The sequence below is a fragment of the Erinaceus europaeus genome, chromosome 17, assembly GCF_950295315.1.
Source record: "Erinaceus europaeus chromosome 17, mEriEur2.1, whole genome shotgun sequence".
Classification (NCBI taxonomy): Eukaryota; Metazoa; Chordata; class Mammalia; order Eulipotyphla; family Erinaceidae; genus Erinaceus; species Erinaceus europaeus.
The window spans coordinates 15,694,626-15,716,041 of NC_080178.1; the positions used below are offsets into that span (position 1 = coordinate 15,694,626).

Genomic DNA, 21,416 nt, shown 5'->3' on the forward strand with positions numbered 1-21,416 from the left:
TTTGGTGAGGGGCAGTTTCGTGGGGATGGGGTAGCCCTCCGCGATCAGGGTGCGTTTCTCCTCCTCCGTCAGGAGCAGCGGCCCCGAGGTGCCCTGCAGTTTCTGTGTGAGGTCGGATGCCATGGTTAGTGACCACACAACCCTGGGTTCAAATTCAAGCCTTGCCATTTACTCTCCCAATGACGTCAACCCCACCGGCTCTCTGAGCCCCAGTGTCTTCATCTGAAGAGGGGGCGACTGGGATAAAATCCAGTAACAGGTCTTAGGACAATGCTCGGGGGCTGGTATCTCAGACACTCAACACATAATCGGGGGTGGGGGTGCTTTCTAGATCCCATCCTGAACCCACGGCCCCCAGACTCTCCTTTCTAGGGCTCCTAGACTGAATTGATACTCTGCCTCTGTGATACCTTGGGTCCACCCCAGCACTCAGGACTCAGCTCCATATTTCTGGGGGGGGATTCTGAGTCCCCTGAGTACTGCTCCCCAAACAATGCTCTTGGATCATCAAGTTCTAGTTCTGGCTCTGCCTCAGGGTGATTTGGGCAGGTGGAGGCTTCAGCCCCATCTGCAGGAGACGCCCCTTTCTGATGAGGGCAAGGATCAGGTTTGGGACCCCTCAGGCCCTTCACCCCCAACCCTAGATGCTTACGTGTGGGGCAGTGAGGAGAGGGGAGGTGGAGATGGCTGTGGAGGAGCGGGCCAGGGGCCGAACAGGGCTGGAGGGGGGCAGAGAGTGGGGACTCTGGGAGCCGTCACTGTCGCTGCCGTGGCTGCTGGGGGGAGTCGGAGGCATCTGCGCCAGGTCCTCTGGGGAGAATGGGGGACAGGTTAGCAGGGTCACACCCCAATCTGCTGGGTCAGCAGATCTTTTTTTCTTCTATTTTTTTAAAATTATCTTTATTTATTGGATAGAGACAGCTAGAAACCAAGATGGTAGGGTCAGACGGAGAAGGAGAGAGAGAGACAGAGACACCTGCAGACCTGTTTCACTACTTGTAAAGCTTTCCCCCTGCAGGTGGGGACTGGGGGCTTGAACCTGGGTCCTTTCACACTGTAACATGTGCTCTCAACCAGGTGTGCCACCACCAGGCCCCCAGTCATCAGATCTTTAAAAAGACTGATTAACTGTCCAGTGGAGAAGCAATTACAGAAGACAGACCTTCTACCTTCTGTAGCCCATAAAGAATTTTGGTCCATATTCCCAGAGAAGTAAATGTTAGGGGAAGAGGACCAGAGGGCTCTGAACTCTAATTTCATCAGGATCCAAAGAAAGAAGAGAGAAAAAAAATAAGGAAGAACACTCAGAAGTAGTAGGTGTGACTTAGAAAGGAAGAGAAGGCAGCACCATAGAAAAATATGGGCAAAAATATGTAAATATAGATAGTTATAGAAGTAATAGTCAACTAATATAGATAGTAATACAAATAATTCAACTAGTGAAGATTCAATGAAGTGAATAGGGACACAGGATTCTGGTGGTGGGAAAGGTGTGGAATTATACCACAGTTTATAATTTTACAAATCAACATTAAATCACTAATAAAATTTTTTTTAAAGATTGATTTATTTAAATTTTTTATCATTGCTGTGGTTATTATTATTGTTGCTATTGATGTCATTGTTGTTGGATAGGACAGAGAGAAATGGAGAGAGGAGGGGAAGACAGAGAGGGGGAGAGAAAGATAGACACCTGCAGACCTGCGTCACCGCCTGTGGAGCGACTCCCCTGCAGGTGGGGAGCTGGGGACTCGAACTGGGATCCTTATGCTGGTTCTTGCGCTTTGTGCCACGTGTGCTTAACCTGCTGTGCTACAGCCCGACTTCGAACCGGGATTCTTATGCTAGTCTTTGTGCTTTGCTCCATGTGTGCTTAACCCGCTGTGCTGCTGCCTGACCCCCTGATGTACTTATCAATGAGAAGGAGAACCAGAGCATCTGTCAGGCACATGCAGTACTGGGGATTGAATTCAGGACTTCATGCCTGAGAATCCAACACGTTGTCCTCCAGGTCTGTGGGGCCCTCAGATATGAACTGAGCATGGGCCCGAGCAAGCCCTGCCTTGGCGGCGGCCAGGCCAGCGTCTGGGCCAATTGTCAAATAAGAAGCCCCTCCACTGTGTCAGAGAGGTCAGAGGCCAAGTGCCACTGGGTCCCTGACACCATAGAGGCAGCTTCTTCTACTGGTAGGTAGATGGGTGGATAAGCAGACAAACACGAACAAATGGATGGATGGATGGTAATGTGTGCACTCAACCAACTGCCCAGCCCCAGATGGATGGATGGAAGGAAGAAAGGATGGATGAATGGAGACAGATTAGGCCTAAACTCTAGGAGGGTGAGAGATGGTGATGAAAGTGGTAGACTGGACGAGGGGTGGGGAGAGGGCTGGGAAGATAGCATAATAGTTACACAATGGATTTCTTTCTTCCTTCCTTCCTTCCTTCCTTCCTTCCTTCCTTCCTTCCTTCCTTCCTTTCTTTTTAAAGAATTTATTTATTGGGAGTGTGGCAGTAGAGCAGCGGGTTAAGCATACGTGGCGCAAAGAGCAAGGACTGGTGTAAGGATCCCGGTTTGAGCCCCCGGGTCCCCACCTGGAGGGGAGTCGTTTCACAGGCGGTGAAGCAGGTCTGCAGCCGTCTATCTGTCTTCCCCTCCTCTCTCTATTTCTCTCTGTCCTGTCTAAGGATGATGACATCAATAACAACAACAATAATAACTACAACAATGAGAAACAAGGGCAACAAAAGGGAAAATAAATAAATATTATTAAAAAAAGAATTTATTTATTCATGAGAAAGATAGGAGAGAGAAAGAACCAGACATCACTCTGGTACATGTGCTGCTGGGGATTGAACTCAGGACCTCATGCTTGAAAGTCCAGTGCTTTACCCACTGAGCCACCTCCCGGACCACGAATACAATGGATTTCTAAGCCTGAGATTCTGAGGTCCCAGGTTCAATTCCTACTACCACCATAAGCCAGAGCTGAATGGTGCTCTAGTCTTTGTCTCTGTCTCCCTTTAATTGCCTCCAGGATTGTTGTTGGGCTCAGTGCCAACAGTACTAATCCACCACTCTTGGCAGCCAATTTTTTCCTTTCTAATTTTTTATAATTAAAAAAATTATATTTATTTATTTTCCTTTTTATTTCCCTTGTTTTTTATTGTTTTTGTAGTTATTATTGTTGTTGTTATTGATGTCATCATCTTTAGACAGGACAGAGAGAAATGGAGAGAGGAGGGGAAGACAGAGACACCTGCAGACCTGCTTCATCGCCTGTGAAGCGACTCCCCTGCAGGTGGGAAGCTGGGGGCTTGAACCAGGATCCTTACACTGGTCCTTGCGCTTTGTGTCACGTGCGCTTAACCCACTGTGCTACTGCCTGACTCCCCTTTTCTAATTTTTATTAGATAGGATAGAGAGAAATTGAAAGAAGATGGGGAGATAGAGAGAGGGGCAGAAAGAATAACACCTGCAGACCTGCTTTACTGCTTATGAAATGGAACCTCTGTAGGTGAAGAGTGGAGGCTCCAACCTGGTTCATTCATTCATTCATTCATTCATTCATTCATTCATTCATTCATTCATTCCCTTTTGTTGCCCTTGTTGTTTTCTATTGTTGTAGTTATTATTATTGTTGTTGTCGTTATTGCTGGATAGGACAGAGATAAATGGAGAGAGATGGGGGAAGACAGCGGGGGGAGAGAAAGATAGACACCTGCAGACCTGCTTCACCGCCTGTGAAGCGACTCCCCTTCAGGTGGGGAGCTGGGGGCTTGAACCGGGATCCTTATGCCAGTCCTTGCGCTTTGTGCCACCTGCACTTAACCCGCTGCGCTACAGCCTGACTCCCCCAACCCGGGTTCTTGTGCTTGGTAATATGTGTGTGTAACCAGGTACACCACCGCCCAGCCTTCAATGTAGCTCTCTTTCATTAAAATATATAAAATATTTAAAAAAAATAAGTGGGGAGAGCAGGCAGGGCAGTGAGAAGAGGATCCTCTGGCATGGATGGAAGTGAGTGCATAGGACCTGGGGCTCAGAGCCACCACCTGCCCTTGACTGGGAAGGGAGCAGGACTCCTTGGACACACTTACCAGGAGTCACTTTGAGGAAGTGGTTCACCTCCTGGGGTTCGGCTTTGATCACAGGCAGCTGAGTCATCTCTCCTGGGGTCTGGGGGAGAGACAGGACAGGCTCCACCAGATGCTTCAGGGGCTGCACTCTCTATGCCACCCACCCCTGTGCCATGGGTGAGGCAGCCAGGCTCAGCGTTCTCTGCATGGCAGGGAGGGAGCAGGGGTAGCAGAGAAGGGTTGGCCTAGCAATGTCGTCCTGGCCTGGAACCCAGAGGAGGTGGACCAGGGCTAGCTTCTCAGTGGAGGCTGACCTTGGACTGCCAGTGAAGGTCACACAGGTCTGGGCATGTGCATCGCCATGAGGACAAGAAGAAACAGCTAGAGATGAGGGAGGTGCTCACTGGCTGAGGGTGATGGAGGGGGGAAAAGCATTCCTGGTAGAAGGAACAGCATCTGCAAAGGTGCAGAGGCTAGACAGAGCCTGTCTATGGCCAGGGCATGGGTATGGGGGCTGGACTGGGAGTGGAATCCAGATCTCAGGCTGGATACGGAGGAGACACTCCTGGTGAGTTTGAAGGAGGATTATTAATGGATCCACACTGTAAACAGACATGGTGTTCCATGTCTCTGTTTTCCAGAAAAGACTGGGCACACACGCCTGGCTTCCCACGTGTGACACCCAACATACATATAAGTGGGGCTCCCTCAGAGATGCCAGAGGCTGCTGGGCTGCAGGGCGACAGTCTTGCCACCTGACCCCGGAGCCGGTCAGGGCGGTGGGGTGGGATGTAGGCTCCTGAACTGAGGCAGCAGTGGAAGAACCACAGGGCTTCCAGTTGGCAGGGGCCTGGCCTCACAGCTCAGCCTTGAAGGGACCAACTGAGGAGTGGATGGCAGCGGTGTGGGTCACCCAGTTCACTGCTGACAACCTGTCACCTCCCCTTCCTGCTTGGTGGGTCCGGAGGAGTCGCTGGGCCTGTCTCCCAGAGGGTCACGGAAGACTGGAAGGCCTGAAGACCCACTGGTGTTTGCAGGCCAGCCTTTACCTTCCAGTTAGTGGGTAGGCTGGGGTGGGGGGAAGGGCTGACAGGCCGGATCTTAGGTCACAGATGTGCTGTGTCCAGCAGGGGGCAGTGCCAGCCAAGTCCTGACTGGGGAGTGTTAAGAGGCTCCTCCTGTGGCAGATGCGCAGCACTATGATACACCTTAGAGGTGGCTCACGCTTCCGTTTGGCAGAGAAAGAAGCTGAGGAAGGACAAGGGGAGGCTCAGAGTACTAGTAGGAGCAGAGCTGGGACCCAGGCAGAGCCTCTCCTGGGGACTTGGGGCTCACAGTGGTGGCTTCTGCAGCCGCTCTGGATCTACAGCAGAATGTTTATTGGGAGGGGGTGGGCTGGGTGGGAATAAAGGTGAGCAGAGTCTTATTGCTCTGAGAAAGCAGCCTGGACTGATGGCTCTGGGACTCCCCCTCCCCCCAACCCTATGTCTCCACACCCAGGTCTCTGTAAAGCTTCTCCACCACCCAGCCCTTAGCCCATATAAACATTGTCTGGCTCACCTGGTGGGGGACGGGCAGCCTGGATAGGGGACTGAGGCCCAGCAGTGGAGCGGGTGCCATGGTGGTGGTGCCCATGGCAGAGGAGGCAGCCAGCGGGTCCACGGGCAGCTCTGGGCTCTGCTCCTGCTTCACCATGACGGAGCACAGTTTGTGTCCGAGCACCCAGGCTCCATGTTCCACATCTGGGGAAAGGGGGCAGTACCTGGCCTCAGGGGATGCCCAGAGCAGAGGGCTTGCCCCCAGACCCCTGCTCAGGAGCTGCCCTGGACAGGCCTGAGAGGTGCTTGGGGGGCTGGGGGCAGGAAAGGCTGGGGGGCCCTCTGCATTCTGCATCTTTCAAAGTTAAGTGTGGGCTGCAGACCTGACTCTTCCTGGCTGGCTGTGTAACCTTAGGCAAGTTGCTTACCCTCTCTGAGCCTTAGCTTCCTCACCTATAAATATACATACATGTATAGCAGGCCATAGCCGTTGTTACATAGTGACTGCCACTCTGCTAGGTGCTGGGGACTGAGTGAGACTCATGAACAGCTTAGAGTGGTTGGAATGGAAAGAGAAAGGGGGACTTGGCCTGGAATTCCACCTCCCTGAGCCCTGCCCCACTAGGGAAAGGTAGAAGCTGGCAGGTGGTATGGATCGATCTGTCAACACCCATGTCCAGTGAAGAAGCAATTGCAGAAGCCACACTTCCCACCTTCTGCACCCCGTAGAGATCTTTGGTCCATAGTCCCAGAGGGATAAAGAATAGGGAAGCTTCTGATGGAGAGGATGGGATATGGTGGCACTCTGGCGGTGGGAATTGTATGAACTGTACCTTTCTTATCCCACAATCTTGTCAATCATTATTAAATCACCAATAATAGTAATAATAGAAGAAGTTGAAAAATAAAACACAAAGCAGAACTTGGACTGGGTTTGGTGTACTGCACCAAAGTAAAAGACTCTGGAGTGGGGGGGAGGGTTCTGGTCCTGGAACAGGATGGCAGAGGAGGACTTAGAGGGGGTTGAATTGTTATGTGGAAACCTGAGAAATATTACACATGTACAATCTACTGTATTTTACTGTTGACTGTAAACTATTAATCCCCTTAAAAAAGAAAAAAAAAAAGAAAGGGGGACTTGAGGGTCACAGGATCCAGTAGGGGTGGTAGGTCTCATAGATAAGGCATAGCACTATGACTTTGTTCTCAAGGTAACAGGAAGCTTTAATGTGCTCACATTTATAGTGCCAAAACAAACAAAAACAAAAACAACCCAACCAACGAACCAAACAAACAAAAAGCCATTCTGGTGGCCCCAAAGATGGCTCAGTGGATAAAGTGTCAGACTCTCAAGCACGAGGTCCTAAATTTGATCTCTAATATCACATGTGCCAAAGTGATGCTCTGGTTATCTCTTCTTTTTTCTGACAAACACATAAATAAATCTTTTTTTTTTTTTTTGCCTCAAGAGTTATCTCTGGGGCTCGGTGCCTGCACTATGAATCCACTGCTCCTGGAGGCCATTTTTTCCATTTTGTTGCCCTTGTTGTTATTATTGTTGTTATTGCTGTTGCTGTTGGAGAGGACAGAGTGAAGTCGAGAGAGGCGAGACAGAGAGGAGGAGAGAAAGACAGATACCTGCAGACCTGCTTCATAGCTTGTGAAGTGACCCCTCCCCCCATCCCCCGCAGGTGGGGAGCCGGGGGCTCAAACCGGGACCCTTACGCTGGTCCTTGTGCTTTGTGCCATGTACACCTAATCCGGCCCACATAAATAAATCTTTAATACAGTAAGTGGCCAGGGGAGTGCAGTTAAGTGCTCTGGACTAGCGGGTAGAGCTCAGGGCTTGTGCGTGAAGCCACAGTGTCAGTCCTGGGCACAGCATGTGTCAGAGCAATGCCTTGGTCTCTTGGGTGGTTCTGAGGCTCAAAACATTAAAAAGAAATAAGAAGAAGATTTCTGAGTGCTGGTGAAATAGCTCACTTGGATAGTGTGCTACATCCTATTATAACCAAAGTTCAAGCCTGGCCCCCATCACGATGAAAGGAGCTTTTGTGCTGTGGTCTCTTTTTCTGTCTCTCACTGTCACTATTAAGAAAAAAAAATCTGGACAACAAGGGCAACAGAAATGGGAAAATGGCCTCCAGAAGCAGTGGATTCGTAGTGCAGGCACTGAGCCCCAGTGATAACCCTGGAGGTAGGAAAAAAAAAAAAATCTGGGCTGGCAAGATACAGTTCACTTGGATAATGTGTTTGCTTTGTCATGAACATGACCCAGGTTTAAGTCCAAACCCCACCACACTGAGGGAAGCTTTGATGCTGTGTGTCTTTTTTTATTCTTTCTTTTCTTTTTTCTTTCTTTCTTTCTTTCTTTCTTTCTTTCTTTCTTTCTTTCTTTCTTTCTTTCTTCTTTTTTACCAGAGCACTGCTCAGCTCTGGCATATGGTGGTGTATGGGGGATTGAACCTAGGATCTCAGAGCCTCAGGCATGAGTCTGTTTGCATAACAATTATGCTATCTCCCCCTTTCTCTATATATATTATAAATATTTTATTCATTTTGATTTTAATGAGACAGAAAGAGATACAGAAAGACCAGAGCACTGCTCAGCTCTGGCTTATGGTGGGGCTGGGGATTGAGCCTGGGACCTCAGACGTCACTGTTTATCTGAAAATGTCAGTCTGGAATGGTGAAGCCTGTGCAATAAAGAGAGAATTATGGACTGAAAGAACAATTCGCTGGGTAGGGCAGCTTCCTTGCCATGTGTGCAACCCAAGTTTGAGTCCCAGAACCACATGTGAGTGGTGACAGCACAGAGAAGCTCAGGTGCTCTGCTGTCTCTCCGTCTCTCTTTCTCTCCCTGTGCCTCTGTCTACTTTTAAAAAGGAGTTCTGGAGCAGTGGTATTGCGAGTGCATGAGGCCCTGGCTTGTTTAAGAGAAAAGTATTTATTTATTATTATTATTGTCCCCTTATCATTGTTATTGTTATTGCTGTCGTTGTTGTTGGATAGGACAGAGAGAAATGGAAAGAGGAGGGGGAAGACAGAGAGGAGGAGAGAAAGATAGACACCTGTAGACCTGCTTCACCGATTGTGAAGCAACCCCCCCTTAGGTGGGGCACTGGGGACTCGAACCAGCCTTACACTGGTCCTTGCGCTTTGCACCATGTGTGCTCAGCTGTTGCACTACCGCCCAGCCCCCTATTATTATTATTTTATGAGTTAGGGACAGATAAAAATCAGAGTACTGCTCTTCTCTGGCATATGCAGTGCTGGGGATTGAACCTGAGGCCTCAGGCATGCAAGTTCTGTGCTTTACCTGCTGGAAATAAGTACATCTAAACAAAGAAAACAATCATAAATAAAAATAAAATAAAAATTGGGCCAGGCTAAAAAAACCCAACTCAGCTATAAAGTATGTTTGAGGGGGCTGGGTAGCAGTGCACTAGGTTGAGTGCACATGTTATCATGCCCAAGAACCAGGGTTGAAGCCCCCTCATCCCCAGTCGCAGGGAGGAAGCTTCATTAAGTGGTGAAGTGCTGCTGCAGGTGTCTATTTCTCTCCCCCCATCTCCGTCAACCCTCAATTTCTCTCTGTCCATCAAATAAAAATATTTAAAAAATATTTTTGAAGAGCACATTTTTCGGGGGTTGGACGGTAGCGCAGGGGGTTAAGCGCACATGGCACAAAGTGCAAGGACTGGTGTAAGGATCCCAATTCGAGCCTCCGGCTCCCCACCTGCTGGAGGGTCGATTCACAAGCAGTGAAGCAGGTCTGCAGGTGTCTCTTTCTCTCCCCACCTCTGTCTGTCTTCCCCTCCTCTCTCCATCTCTCTCTGTCCTATCCAACAACAACGACATCAATAACAACAACAATAATAACCACAACGACGATAAAACAACAAGGGCAACAAAAGGGAAAAAAAAATAGCCTCAGGAGCAGTGGATTCATGGTGCAGGCACCAAGCCCCAGCAATCACCAAAAAAGGAGATTGAAAAGCACATGGTTGAAGTCCTCCCTGGGTTTAACCCCCAGGACTACATTAAAAAGAAGGAGGAGGAGGAAAAAAGAAAATGAAGATAAAGGGAAAAAACAAAGTTTGTTCTTTTTGCAGGCCAGACTATTGACATTCTCCATGGAGAAGAAGAGGCCTGAGCAAAAGTAGTGGCCATAGGAGTGGAGAGGGAGAGAGTGTTTTGGAAACTAATCTGCAAGGAAGAACATGTGTGTGTGTGTTGGTGGTGGTGGTGGTGGTGGGGCTTCGGCTCAGCTTTCCTCCTACTGCCCCACCCAGGGCAACCTGCTGGCCTGGACACTAGCACCAGGCAGCCTGCAGAGAAGGGCTGCACGGGCTGTGGGTGGGGAGCCGGTCAGGTCCTACCCAGCTGGGAGCCCTGGACCACTGGCCGCCCCTGTGCTCCAGGAACACCCACAATCTCCTCAAATTACAGGGCCGGCCCGACAGCCTCCGGGAAGCTGTCCCCTTGCAAGGGCCCAACGGACAAATTGCTCCCAAAATAGACTTGGGGGGTGACCGAGGAGTCTCTCTGGCCGGGCCCCGTGGGCGTGGCCGGAGAACCTGCGTCCACCCACGCTCTGCCCTTCCGCGGGCGGGGTCTGAGGTCTCGGCAGCCACAGGCCCTCGAGCCACACAAAGCTCCAGAGGATGCTCCTGCCTTGGGGGGCGGAGGTTGGGGTGCGGGTACAAAAGCCTTACTGGCCCCAGAAATGAAATCCCACTTCTTTAGGGCAGGTGCTGCTTGTTCTCCCAGCCTGCAGCGCCCCCTTCTGGCCCCTCGTCAAGTCTTCTCATTCACTGGAGAGAATATTAAAAACTGACTCAAGAACATCCTCCTCCCAAGGGAAAAAGGGGATGGGAACCCCGTTCATTGTTCTGAGTATTATAGAATTGATGAGATGCTGCATGCACTGCGGCAAGAGCTATTCATGGTATGTGCTGGGCGCTGAGCTGAATGCACACACACACAAACACACGGGTCCTGGGAGCAACACACACACACACACACGCGCGCGCACACACACACACACGTCCTGGGAGCAACACACACACGCACACGCACGCACGCACGATATCCTGGCCCAATGTGGTGGCTGCAAGAGGGTCAAGCATACAATCAGAAGGCTGGCTAGCTTCCTCCCAGGACGTGTGTGTGTGTGTGTGTGTGTGTGTGTGTGTGTGTGTGTGTGTGTGTGTTTCCCTGAAACACCAGAGCTTTCTTAAGATTATGGTTACCTGGGAACTATTATGATCAAAGTGGCCCCATCCTCCCTGTGATTGATGGAAAATAAAGGATCTGATTCCCATGGAGGTGCTAGGTAGTAGCCATGTGTCCTGCCCTCCCCGTCTATAAACAGGGAAACTGAGGCTCAAGGAGGCCAGAATGCATGTTCCTGGTCACTCAGCCATATCACTTAGCCAGGACTTCCTGTCTCAAAGGAACTGGCTCCCAGTGTGGCCCAGGTTGGGGTTCTGAGAGGGAAGGTTCAAAGGTGCTTTTGTTTTAAAAGGGGGGGGGGAGTGGGGTCAGGAGTTCCAGAAGTTTTTTTAAAACTCCCTACCTCACCCCACCCCTATTGTTTCCTCGAGATCAGTGCTTCTCAAACCCAGTGTACTTCTGAATCCCCTGGAAGGCTGGGCCCTGACCACAAGGTTTCTGATCCAGCAGTCAGGACGCAAGAATCTGAATTTCTAACATGTCCTTAGGTGATATTGATTTTACAAAATAAGTCAGAAAAAAAATCCCAAACAACAAATAAAAACAAACACCCCCCCCCCTTTTGAGAGGTATCCCAGGAGTTTGGAGCGAGAACCCACCACACACACACAACCCCTGTCCCTGCCCCCCTCCCACACCAGTGCTGCTGAGCCCTTACCCTGGGTGGTGTCCTCCATCTTGATGGGCACCAGGGGGCTCTGTGGCGCCGAGTCCCCGCTCAGGGAGTAGCTGTGCTCCGCCTGGATGCCAGGTGTGGGGGAGTCCAGCTCCATGTCCAGCAGTGGGCTCTTGTCATCCAGTACTGGGTCATCGAAGAAACTGCTGAACAGGTCGTTGGAGAAATCCTCCATGTTCTCCGCGAAGTGCTCCAGGTGCTCGGGGAAGTGCTGAGGAAGGAGCAGAGGGAGGGGCTCAGCTGAGTCTGGGAAGGGGGTACCCTCAGTCTGACCATCACTGTCACCATTGCCACCCATTTCCACATTTTTCCTTTCTGCCACCATTATCCTCCTGCCACCCCCCCCCCCCTTTCCCACAGCACCAGGACCAATTGCTGTTTGGCATTTCTGTTTGGCCACTGGGGCTCTGAGCACACACAATTCCACTGCTTCCGCTGCCCCCCGCCCCCAAGTATTTCGTGACATACATCAGATACAGGACTAATAACCCACATACATAAAGAACTCAGTAAACTTAGCAACACACCCCCACAACAACAACCCTGTTAGAAAATGGGGTGAAGTCAGAGATCCAGGGGGCCAACAGACCCATGAGAAAGTGCTCAAAGTCACAAATAAGTGCAAATAAAGACAACAGTGAGATATCACTCCACTCCTGTGAGAATGCCATCCATTGGAAAGGATGGTGATGGCAAATGTTGTTGAGAGTGGGGGGGGAGGGGAAAGGGACACTTCCACACTGTTGACGGGAATGTAAATTGGTCCAATCCTTGTAGAAAACAATCTGTCCATTTCTCGGAACACTAGAAATGGATCTACCCAGTGACTCAGCAATTTCTTTCCTGGGGATTTATCCAAAGGAAACAAAAACACCTATCAGTAGAGATCCTTATACACCTACATTCATAGTAGCATAATTTATAATAGCCAAAATTTGGAAGGACCCCAGATAACCAACAACAGATAAGTGGCTAAGAAAATGGTGGTATATATACACAGAGGAATACTACTTAGCTGTTAGAAATGGTGAAGTCACCTCCTTTGTCTCATCTTGGACAGAACTTGAAGACATGATAAGTGAGATAAGCCAAAAAAAAAAAAAAAAGAAAAGGACAAATACTGAATGACCTCACTTGTAGGTGGGACTTAAGAAATAAGGACAGAGAGGGAAAATATTAGGTCAAACTTCAACTGGGTATGGTGTATTGTACCAAATCAAAGGACTCTGGGGAAGGAAGGAGAGGGAATGAAGAGAAACTCCTGTTTCATGATGATGGAAAAGGATCTTTGTCAGTAAGAGTGTTCCGCAGAGGACTTCCAATGGGGAGATGAGAGATTGTGCCCATATGGGCTAACAGCTGCACCGTAAACCATTAGCTCCCCAATAAAAACACAAGAAAAAAGATCTTGTTGATTACATATCAGAGGGAGCTTCACAGGAGACAGAGAGAGGGAGAGGAAGAAGTCAGAGCACACGCTGGCACAGGGAGTGTTGGGGACTGAACGGGGAACCACTGGCATACACGTTCAGTGCTCCACAATTTCTGCATTCACTTTTTCCCCTTTTAATTCCACGTAGAGAATGATAAGGAAAGAGACAGAGAGACACCACTACACCACTTCAACACTTTTTTTGTTTGTTTTTGTTTTTGCTATTTAAATTGCCAGAGAACTTCTCCTGGGGCTAGGTGGTGGTACACCTGGTTAACTGCACTTATTATGTGCAAGTACCTGGGTTCAAGCCGTGTGTGTGTGTGTGTGTGTGTGTGTGTGTGTGTGTGTGTACTTCATGTGTGGTAAAGAAGGTCTGCAGGTGTCTCTCTCTCTTTCTCCCCACCTCTCTCAGTCTTTCTCTGTTCCATCTAGTAAAAAAGAAAGAAAAGGGGGCTTTTATGTGCCTGGTTAAGGGCACAAATTACCAAGTACAAGGACCCGAGTTTGAGCCCCGGCTCCCCACCTGCAGGGGGTCTGCTTCATGAGTGGTGAATCACATCTGCAGGTGTCTGTCTTTCTATCCCTCTCTCTGTCTTCCTGTCCTCTCTTAATTTCTCTCTGTCCTATCCAACAACAATTAGAAAGAAGGAAAATAGGTGCTGGGAGTAGCAGGTTCGTAGTGCCAGCACCAAACTCCAGCAGTAACCCTGGTGCCAATAAAAATAGTAATAAATTGAGGGGGGGAGAGCACTACTCTGTACACACAGTGGTGGGGTTTGAACTGGGAGCCTCAGGCATGCCAGTCTTGCATTCTACCAGTTAAGTAAATTTTCTTGGTCATCCAGTTTTCATCTTAGCATTGTCATCACATCACCTCCTACAGCCAACAGAGGGCGCTGTGGCTAGTGTGAGTGAACATCTAGAGAAAGATCCTGGGCCTTGGGTCTGGCTCGGGATCCCCTGAGGATCAGTCCCATGGCTCAGTCTGTTTATCTGTTCCCCCTGCTAACTCAAAGGCAAGACTAAGTCCAAGACTGTTTCTGACCGCAAGTCTGTACCCCAGAGGCAATATTAACACCCATCTCCCGGTCTCCACCCTCAACCCCTTTCCAAGACATTCATTGTATCATGAGGCCCTGCTGCTCCTTGGGTTCGAATCCTGGCCTCAATCCTACTAGCTCTGACACAGTGCCTATTCAGACTGTGGGTGGTGACTCACTAATGGGTTGTGAAATTAATTTAGTAGGTCATGACCAGAGTTTAAGAAAGAAAGAAAGAAAGAAAGAAAGAAAGCATAATAACACAGACCAAAATAGAGTAGAACATGGCTGAGTGTACTGAACGTGTGGTGATAAGTACATGATGACATTAAAAAAAAAACCTCAGGTGTGTGTGTGTGTGTGTGTGTGTGTGTGTGTGTGTATACTTGGTAGTGATGTCAAATAGATTTCTTAGAAAAAAAATGTCTAAAAAAAATTGGTCTCCTTGATCCTGGGAAAGCTAATTAACCTTTCTCTCACGCATTTCCTCCTTGCTACCGTGGGGATGATGGTTCCTATCTGCTTGGATGTTGGGAGGATTAAATAAGTCCGTCAGTGGGAAGTGCTGAGAACAGTCCCTGGCACACAGTAATTACCCGACAAATGTTACTACTTATGATTAAAAAGTACCCGGAGGCTGGTAATATAGTAGGTGCTTATTTTTCCTTACCCCAAAGGATTATAAACATGTTAGGAAATGTTATTGCCATTCATTCATTGTTTGTTGATGGATGAGTTTGTGGTTTGTGGAAATGGTGTGTATATGTGTGTGTGTGGTGTGTGTGTGTGTGTGTGTGTGTGTGTGTGTGAATGATTTGCTTTGGGTGCTGGGGCCCTGTTGGGTGAGTGATTAAGGACTAGCTTCTGGCTCAAGGTCTGAGATTATTGGTTCTCTTGAACTTGGTATATCAGGAGCCTGTCCCGGTTCAGGAACAGTGACTAGCCTCCCCCTCTCCCACACCCCCCCCCCCCAAGAATCAGGTTGAGAATCACAGGAGCATCTGTCCTCGGGGAAGATGGGACAAGAGAAGCTGTGCCACCACAGACTTGCTTTCAGCTTCCAGCTAAGCTACTTACTAATTTACTTCATCTCTCTGTGCCTCAGTCCCCTCATGTGTTGGGGAGGAGGGATAACAGTTTCTACCTTCTGTGGGGGGCCAATGAGATGGCTCATTGGCAAAGCACGTGCTGTGTCATTAGTGAGGTCCCGGGTTTCGTCCTGTGTGCCACTTGGAACATCATGGGTAACACCAAGGAAACTCCCTGGATGGTGAACCATCTAGATCTCCCCCCTTTTCTCTTCTTTTTCCCTCTCTCTAGACTTCAACCTCAATAAATAGAGAAAGGTGGGCAGAGAGATGGCTCAGCACTATTATACATGCAGGAGGCCCCTCAGTAAGGGGGGGAAGTGAGGGGTTCTAGGGAGATAACATAATGGTTCTGCAAAAGACTTTCAAGCCTGAGACTCTGAGGTCCCTGGTCCAGCCCCCCAGCACCACTATCCAGAGCTGAGCAGTGCTCTGGTCTCTCTCCCTTCCTTTCTCTCTGTATCTTTCTTTCATGAATAAATAAGTAAATAGATATTCTTAAAAAGAAATAAACATTAAAAAAAAAAAGACAGGAGATAGCATACTGGTTATGTAAAAAAAGCCTTTCTTGCCTGAATCCCTGGGGTCCCAGGTTCAATCCCTAGTACTACTATAAGCCAGAGATAAGCAGTGCTCAGTCTCTCTTCCCCCCATATCTCTCCCATTAAAATGTAATAAATAGGGAGCTGGGTGGTAGCGCAGTGGGTTAAGCACACATGGTGTGAAGCACAAGGATTGGCTCAAGGATCCGGGTTTGAGCCCTTGGCTCCCTACCTGTGGGGTATGGGGGTCGCTTCACAAGCAGTGAAGCAGGTCTGCAGGTGTCTATCTTTCTCTCCCTCTCTCTGTCTTCCCCTCCTCTCTCCATTTCTCTCTGTCCTATCCAACAATGATGGCAGCAATAACAACAATGATAAACAACACAAACAGCAAAAGGGAAAAAATGGCCTTCAGGAGCAGTGGATTCACAGTGCGGGCACTGAGCTCCTGTGATAACTCTGGAGACTTATATATGTATCAAATTATTAAAAAAGAATAATTGTGATCTGTGGGCTGGGAGGTGGTGCAGTGGGTAGTGTCTGACTTGTAAGCATCAATACATGTGTCAGAGTAGTGCTCTCACTCTCAAAATTCTCTCATATATAATAAATTAAAAAATCCTTTAAAAATAGGTAAATGGGTCTTAAGGAGAAAATAAAAATGATGACTCTAAAATTAAAAATCTCTAGGCTCCTGGTGGATGCCCACATCTACATTCCAGAATCCCCAGTGGCGGGCTCTGGTCGTAGCCAACCTGCTATCACCTTTATTGTCAGCACCTTGATGGACTTTGTTTCTAACCAATCAGCTTGTGCTACACGCAGTTTGAAACTGATAAAAACTGGGTGCTTCGGGACAAGGGTGTGCAGGTCTGGTAGGAATCGGTCTTGTAACCCGTTAACATAAAATAAGCGTAACTTCCTGCCCTCCATGTGGCCTCAGGTCTCCTTCCTTGGTTACTTTTGAGCTATATTATGGAATTTTTCAAATTACATTTTCACATAAAAGTCATTTACAGGGCAAAACTCTCCCCTCTCCTATGCCCAGCCCCCCAACAGCCTGAGCCAGGACAAGGCTGGGTTATTTCACTCTCCTCAAAACCCGGGTCAACCCTGCTGGGAGGCACTCCACCACCCCCCTTCTTCTCTCAGGGTCTCTCAACCGCCTGGTAGGGAGCCCAGTGGGAGGGGGCAGCACAGAGAGGGTGACTGGTGAGTCAGCCTCAAAGCTCTTTTTCCAGCAGCTGCTTCTCAGGAGATAAGCGTCTGCCAGCCCTTTTCAGAGCCTGGGAGAGGAGAGACCCTTCTTCCAGCCTGGTCTGGGGTCCCTGAAGGCCTTGGCTCCAGGCAGATAAGAGAGGCCTTCTCAGAATCCCCTTCAGAGGGGGGAACCGCAGGTTCTGGCTAGGAGCTCAGCTCATCCCCTTTTGTGAGCACCCCCACCCCACCTGCTGGAAAGAACAGACAACTTCCAGCAGGAGGGAGAGTGCAGGGGGAGGGGGAGCCAAGTGAGAGGGGAGGGCGAGCCAAGTGAGAGGGGAGGGCGGCCAAGGGGCAGGCAGACACAGAAAACCCAGCCTCCCTGCTCTGGCCTTCTCTCTCTCTCTCTCTCTGTGTGTGTTGGAAAATGATGGCCAGTCTTGTCACCTCCAACCCCACCTCCTGTTCATATGAAATAGAATTTTGAGAAAGAGGGAGACAGTGAGACAGAGAGAAGCCACAACACCACTCCAATACAGGCAGCACTGGGGATCCAATCTGGAGCCTCAGGCATGCAAGTCCTGCACTCTACCAGCTTAGTTTTGTTTGCAGCCTTGCTTCTGTCTGTCACTGGCCACCTCTCAGGGCAGCTGTCAGTTATGGTAGGTTTATGGTAGGTTTTATGGTAGGTTTATGGTATGGTCAGTTATGGTAGGTTTCTGCTTTAGAGGCAGAAGGGACCTGGAAAAGTCCAAGGTCCCTTGTGCTCTCCTGAGGTCCAAAGAGGGATAGCTACCTGCCTTAGTCACACAGTAAACTGGTGACATCCGAGGAAGGGTTCCCAAGAGCTAAGGGGTGAGGATGGGGGCTCCACAAGGATGTGGGGGCGCCTTCTGTCCCTCCAGTCCCGGAAAGCCTCCGACGACGGACAGCTCACTCAGGTTTCCTCAACTCCACTGAGGCCCCCATTATGCAGGTCCTCCCCGCCATCCAAATCTCCCTCCGTGAACACACATAAAGTTCAAGTTTCTGTCTGGCTGCTGGAAATTATGAGGGTGGGGTGAGTGGGCAGGTCTACAAATATCAGAGGTTCGCAGGTCTTGGATCTGGAGGGGGGCTGGGGTTCTCCTGGGCATTCTATGGGGGGCTGCCTTGCCAGCAACGGGGGTGGGAAGCCAGAGAAGGAAATATTATGATTTGTTTCCCTCCTCGTTAACGACTTTTTCCTACAGTCTTGCCAATATAAGCTCCTTCTCAGCTGCCACGCGCAACCGGCGCCGGCTCCACTCCCTGGGAGGAGAAGTCCAGGCTTCTGCCGGCCGCCCCGCGCCCCTCCCGCCGCCTCACCTCCTCCCCAGCCGGGTCTAAGACGCTGCGGGCCCTTTAAATGTAAAGAGGGGCGGGGCCATCGCAGCACTCTAGAGGTCCCGCCCCTCGACAGGGATTCCTCCTGATCATTGGTGGAACCCGTGGAGCTCCTGGCCAATTGGAGGAGACTGCGAGCGGCCTGCCGCAGCCACAACTGGGAGCTAGCTGAGTGCGGGACTCCGAGCGAGTGCGGGAGGCTCCCCGGGCTCCCCCGGCGGCTGGGCACGGGGAGGGGTCACCTACGAGGTCCGACTTTGTGTCCGCTTCTGCATCAGGATCACAGGCAGATGTGGGCCTCTTGCATTTCCAGGTAGCCTGCGGGGTTCTGAGCCCCAAGTCAGCACCTGGTGTGCACCCCTGGCCGTGAGGGAGGGGCTGGGGTGCGGAGGGAGGGACGGAGTGCTCCCCAGACCTTTCACACACCCCCCCCCCCCCCCCAGTCTCAAGTCCCCTTGGTTCTTCCTGCTCTGCGTCTGATGGGGCATGGGGACCTGGGGACCTGGGGTGGGGGGATGAAGGAGGCCTCCTCCTCCAAGGCCCACACAGCCGCCACCCAACCCCTTACTGTTTGGAGGTCAGTGCAGAACAGAGAAAAACTAGGAGGCATCCTCAGAGCACCCCCTTCCTTGGGTTCCCTGGCCTGTCGCGCCTGTCCTCAAACCCCCCCCCCCCCCAGTCCGAGCTGATTCAGTCTGTATTTGGGGGGAAGAAGGGAGGAGACCAAGTGGGTACAGGCTGAGCTGTGGGCTAGAGAGTGGGGGGGGAGGATCCCCGACCTGAACATTCCTTCCGAGCTCTGGGAAGAGAAAGGAGAATTCTCTCATATTTCTCCCTTACACTCACCCGACACACACCCTCAGCCCATATACTGACCCATACATTCCAGGACGGTTACTAGCCTCGTGGTCACTAGACAGTTGCCCCCATTTTAAGCTGAAGGACTACGAGTCTGAGTCACTGTGTGGGGGGCAGGGTAGAGACTAGACAGCAGGCTCTGGGAGAGGTGGAGCCCTGGGTACACAGTTCTCAGACCCTCCCCGCTTTGAGCACCACCATTCAGTCATTAGGGAGTCACCTCCCCCTGATTTAGGCTATCTCTTAGAGGGGAAAGGGCCCAGGCCTCAGACCCCGGACACTTTAGTGCAGATACAGCTGTGCTTGGGCACCTGGCGGGGGCCACATGGTAGCGCCTCCCCAGGCCTCAGTTTCCCCATCTATCACAAGCCTGTGCTCCTGCTGAGGTAGAAGGGGCCCTCTAAGAGCTCTGCTTCTCTGCCCTGGGGACCTCCAAGAGCTGGAGTCAGTTCTTATCTTTGAAACTAGCCCCTCCCTGTGCCTTTGTGTGTGTGAAGGGGAAAAGTGTGTTCCAACCTCACCCCCCCCTCCTCAGTTCCCACTGGCCCAGGGAAGGCAGCTGCTGAAGTTTCAGATTTCCCCCCTAGCAAACTACTCACCACAAAGCCCAAGTCCAAATAAGCAGGTCTCTCTCTCTCTCTTTTTGTTAAACATTTTTTAAAAGAATTTGTTTATTTATTCATGAGAAAGATAGGAGGAGAGAGAGTAAGAACCAGACATCACTCTGGTATTTCTACTGCCGGGGATTGAACTCAGGACCTCATAATTGAGAATCCAATGCTTTATCCACTGCTTCATTTCCTGGACCACTCTCTCTCTCTGTACAAGTCATACAGAGGTGGGCAGTGGAGTTCCTTCTTCCATTATTTGTATTCATTTATTTTTAATGAGAGCATTGCTCAGCTCTGGTTTCTGGTGATACTGGGGATTGAACCTGGGACTTTGGAGCCTCAGGCATGAAGGACTTTTTGCATCACCATTGTGTTATCTTTTTGGAGTTTCTTCTTGCACAGGGAACATCAGCTCTCTAGCTCTATATTACACATGCTTCATGCCCATGGACACATTCAAATAATCCTATCTTTGGCCTATAGCACACACTCTGTTCACACTGGTGGGCACTAACACACACCTCATGAGGACACTCTTCTAGGAGGAACTCAGCTAAACAAAGACTTGCATACACACACACACACACACACACACACACACACACACATATACACACACGCTGTCACCCCACACCCAATCACAGATGTGGTCATGCCCATTGCCACATCAAGTGACACAATATCAGACTGCAGGACTCAATGCTGATCAGGCCAAGCCATGTGCCTACAATGACTGAGTCACGCAAGTCCCTTCTTTTTCCCCTCCCCCATGAAGAGTCCTAGGGGGCTTGAGGCTGTGATAATGACCATGGGGGATGGAGGAGGACTGAACTTTTCTGAGTGTGCATGTAAGCTAGAGGAAGGGAAGGAGCAAACAGAGGGCAGGCAGGTCCTGGGGAGAGGTGCAATGTGGGCAGGCTGCTCTCCTGCACCCCTTCATTTTTATATAAATATTAATTTATTAATATTTATTTATTCCCTTTTGTTGCCCTTGTTGTTTTGTTGTTGTAGTTGTTATTGATGTCGTCATTGTGGGATAGGACAGAGAGAAATGGAGAGAGGAGGGGAAGACAGAGGGGGAGAGAAAGACACCTGCAAACCTCCTTCACTGCCCCCCTTCAAGTGGGGACCTGGGGGCTTGAAACCGGGATCCTTAAACCGGTCCTTGTGCTTCGTGCCACGTAAGTTTAACCCACTGCGCTACCGCCTGACTCCCTTCTGCACCCCTTCTGATGCAGGCCTGCAGGTTCCTGGCCAGCCCCTGGCATTTTCTGACCAGGCAGCCTCTGTGCTAGGCCCAACCCTGGGGGTAGGTGCCAGGCACTGTCTGGGCAGGAGGAAGTGATGGCAGCAAATGCCGCCGCCTAGGGCCGGGATTAACTGTGACTGGCACCAGTGAGGGCACAGCAGCAGCCTGGCTGCAGAAGCTGTTGGACCTTAGGCTGGGGCCAAAGGATCCCAGTGGGACAGCTCAGGACAGGGGACCAAGTGCTGGCACAGGAGCCCTTGGGAGAATGAGAGAGCTTAGCACATCTGCTTACTCATCACTTAGCATCTGTAGAGCCCTTACTGTGTGCTCAGCCCTGGGGACAGAGAGATGAGCCAGGCTTTCTGAGGAATGATGTGACTACCCCACTGAGGAAGGGAGAACCAAGGCTTGAACTCTGATCTGTCTCCAGAGCATTCACCCTCTTGCACCAAGTCGACCTTTTGAACACAGATATGACTGTGTGCCTCCCCTGTTCAACA

The 21,416-nt window shown here is 50.2% G+C and overlaps 1 protein-coding gene across 1 annotated transcript in view; it reads right to left on the bottom strand.

Moving 5' to 3' along the window:
* CREB3L1 (cAMP responsive element binding protein 3 like 1) overlaps positions 1-21,416 on the bottom strand; it is a 42,732-nt gene that overhangs the window by 7,088 nt on the left and 14,228 nt on the right. Inside the window, exons 2-6 of the mRNA XM_060175763.1 lie at positions 11,514-11,742; positions 5,640-5,821; positions 4,101-4,179; positions 653-810; positions 1-102 (exon numbers count right to left, since the gene is read on the bottom strand). Coding sequence (XP_060031746.1) covers positions 1-102; positions 653-810; positions 4,101-4,179; positions 5,640-5,821; positions 11,514-11,742 — 750 coding nt within the window. The remainder of the gene's footprint in view (positions 103-652; positions 811-4,100; positions 4,180-5,639; positions 5,822-11,513; positions 11,743-21,416) is intronic.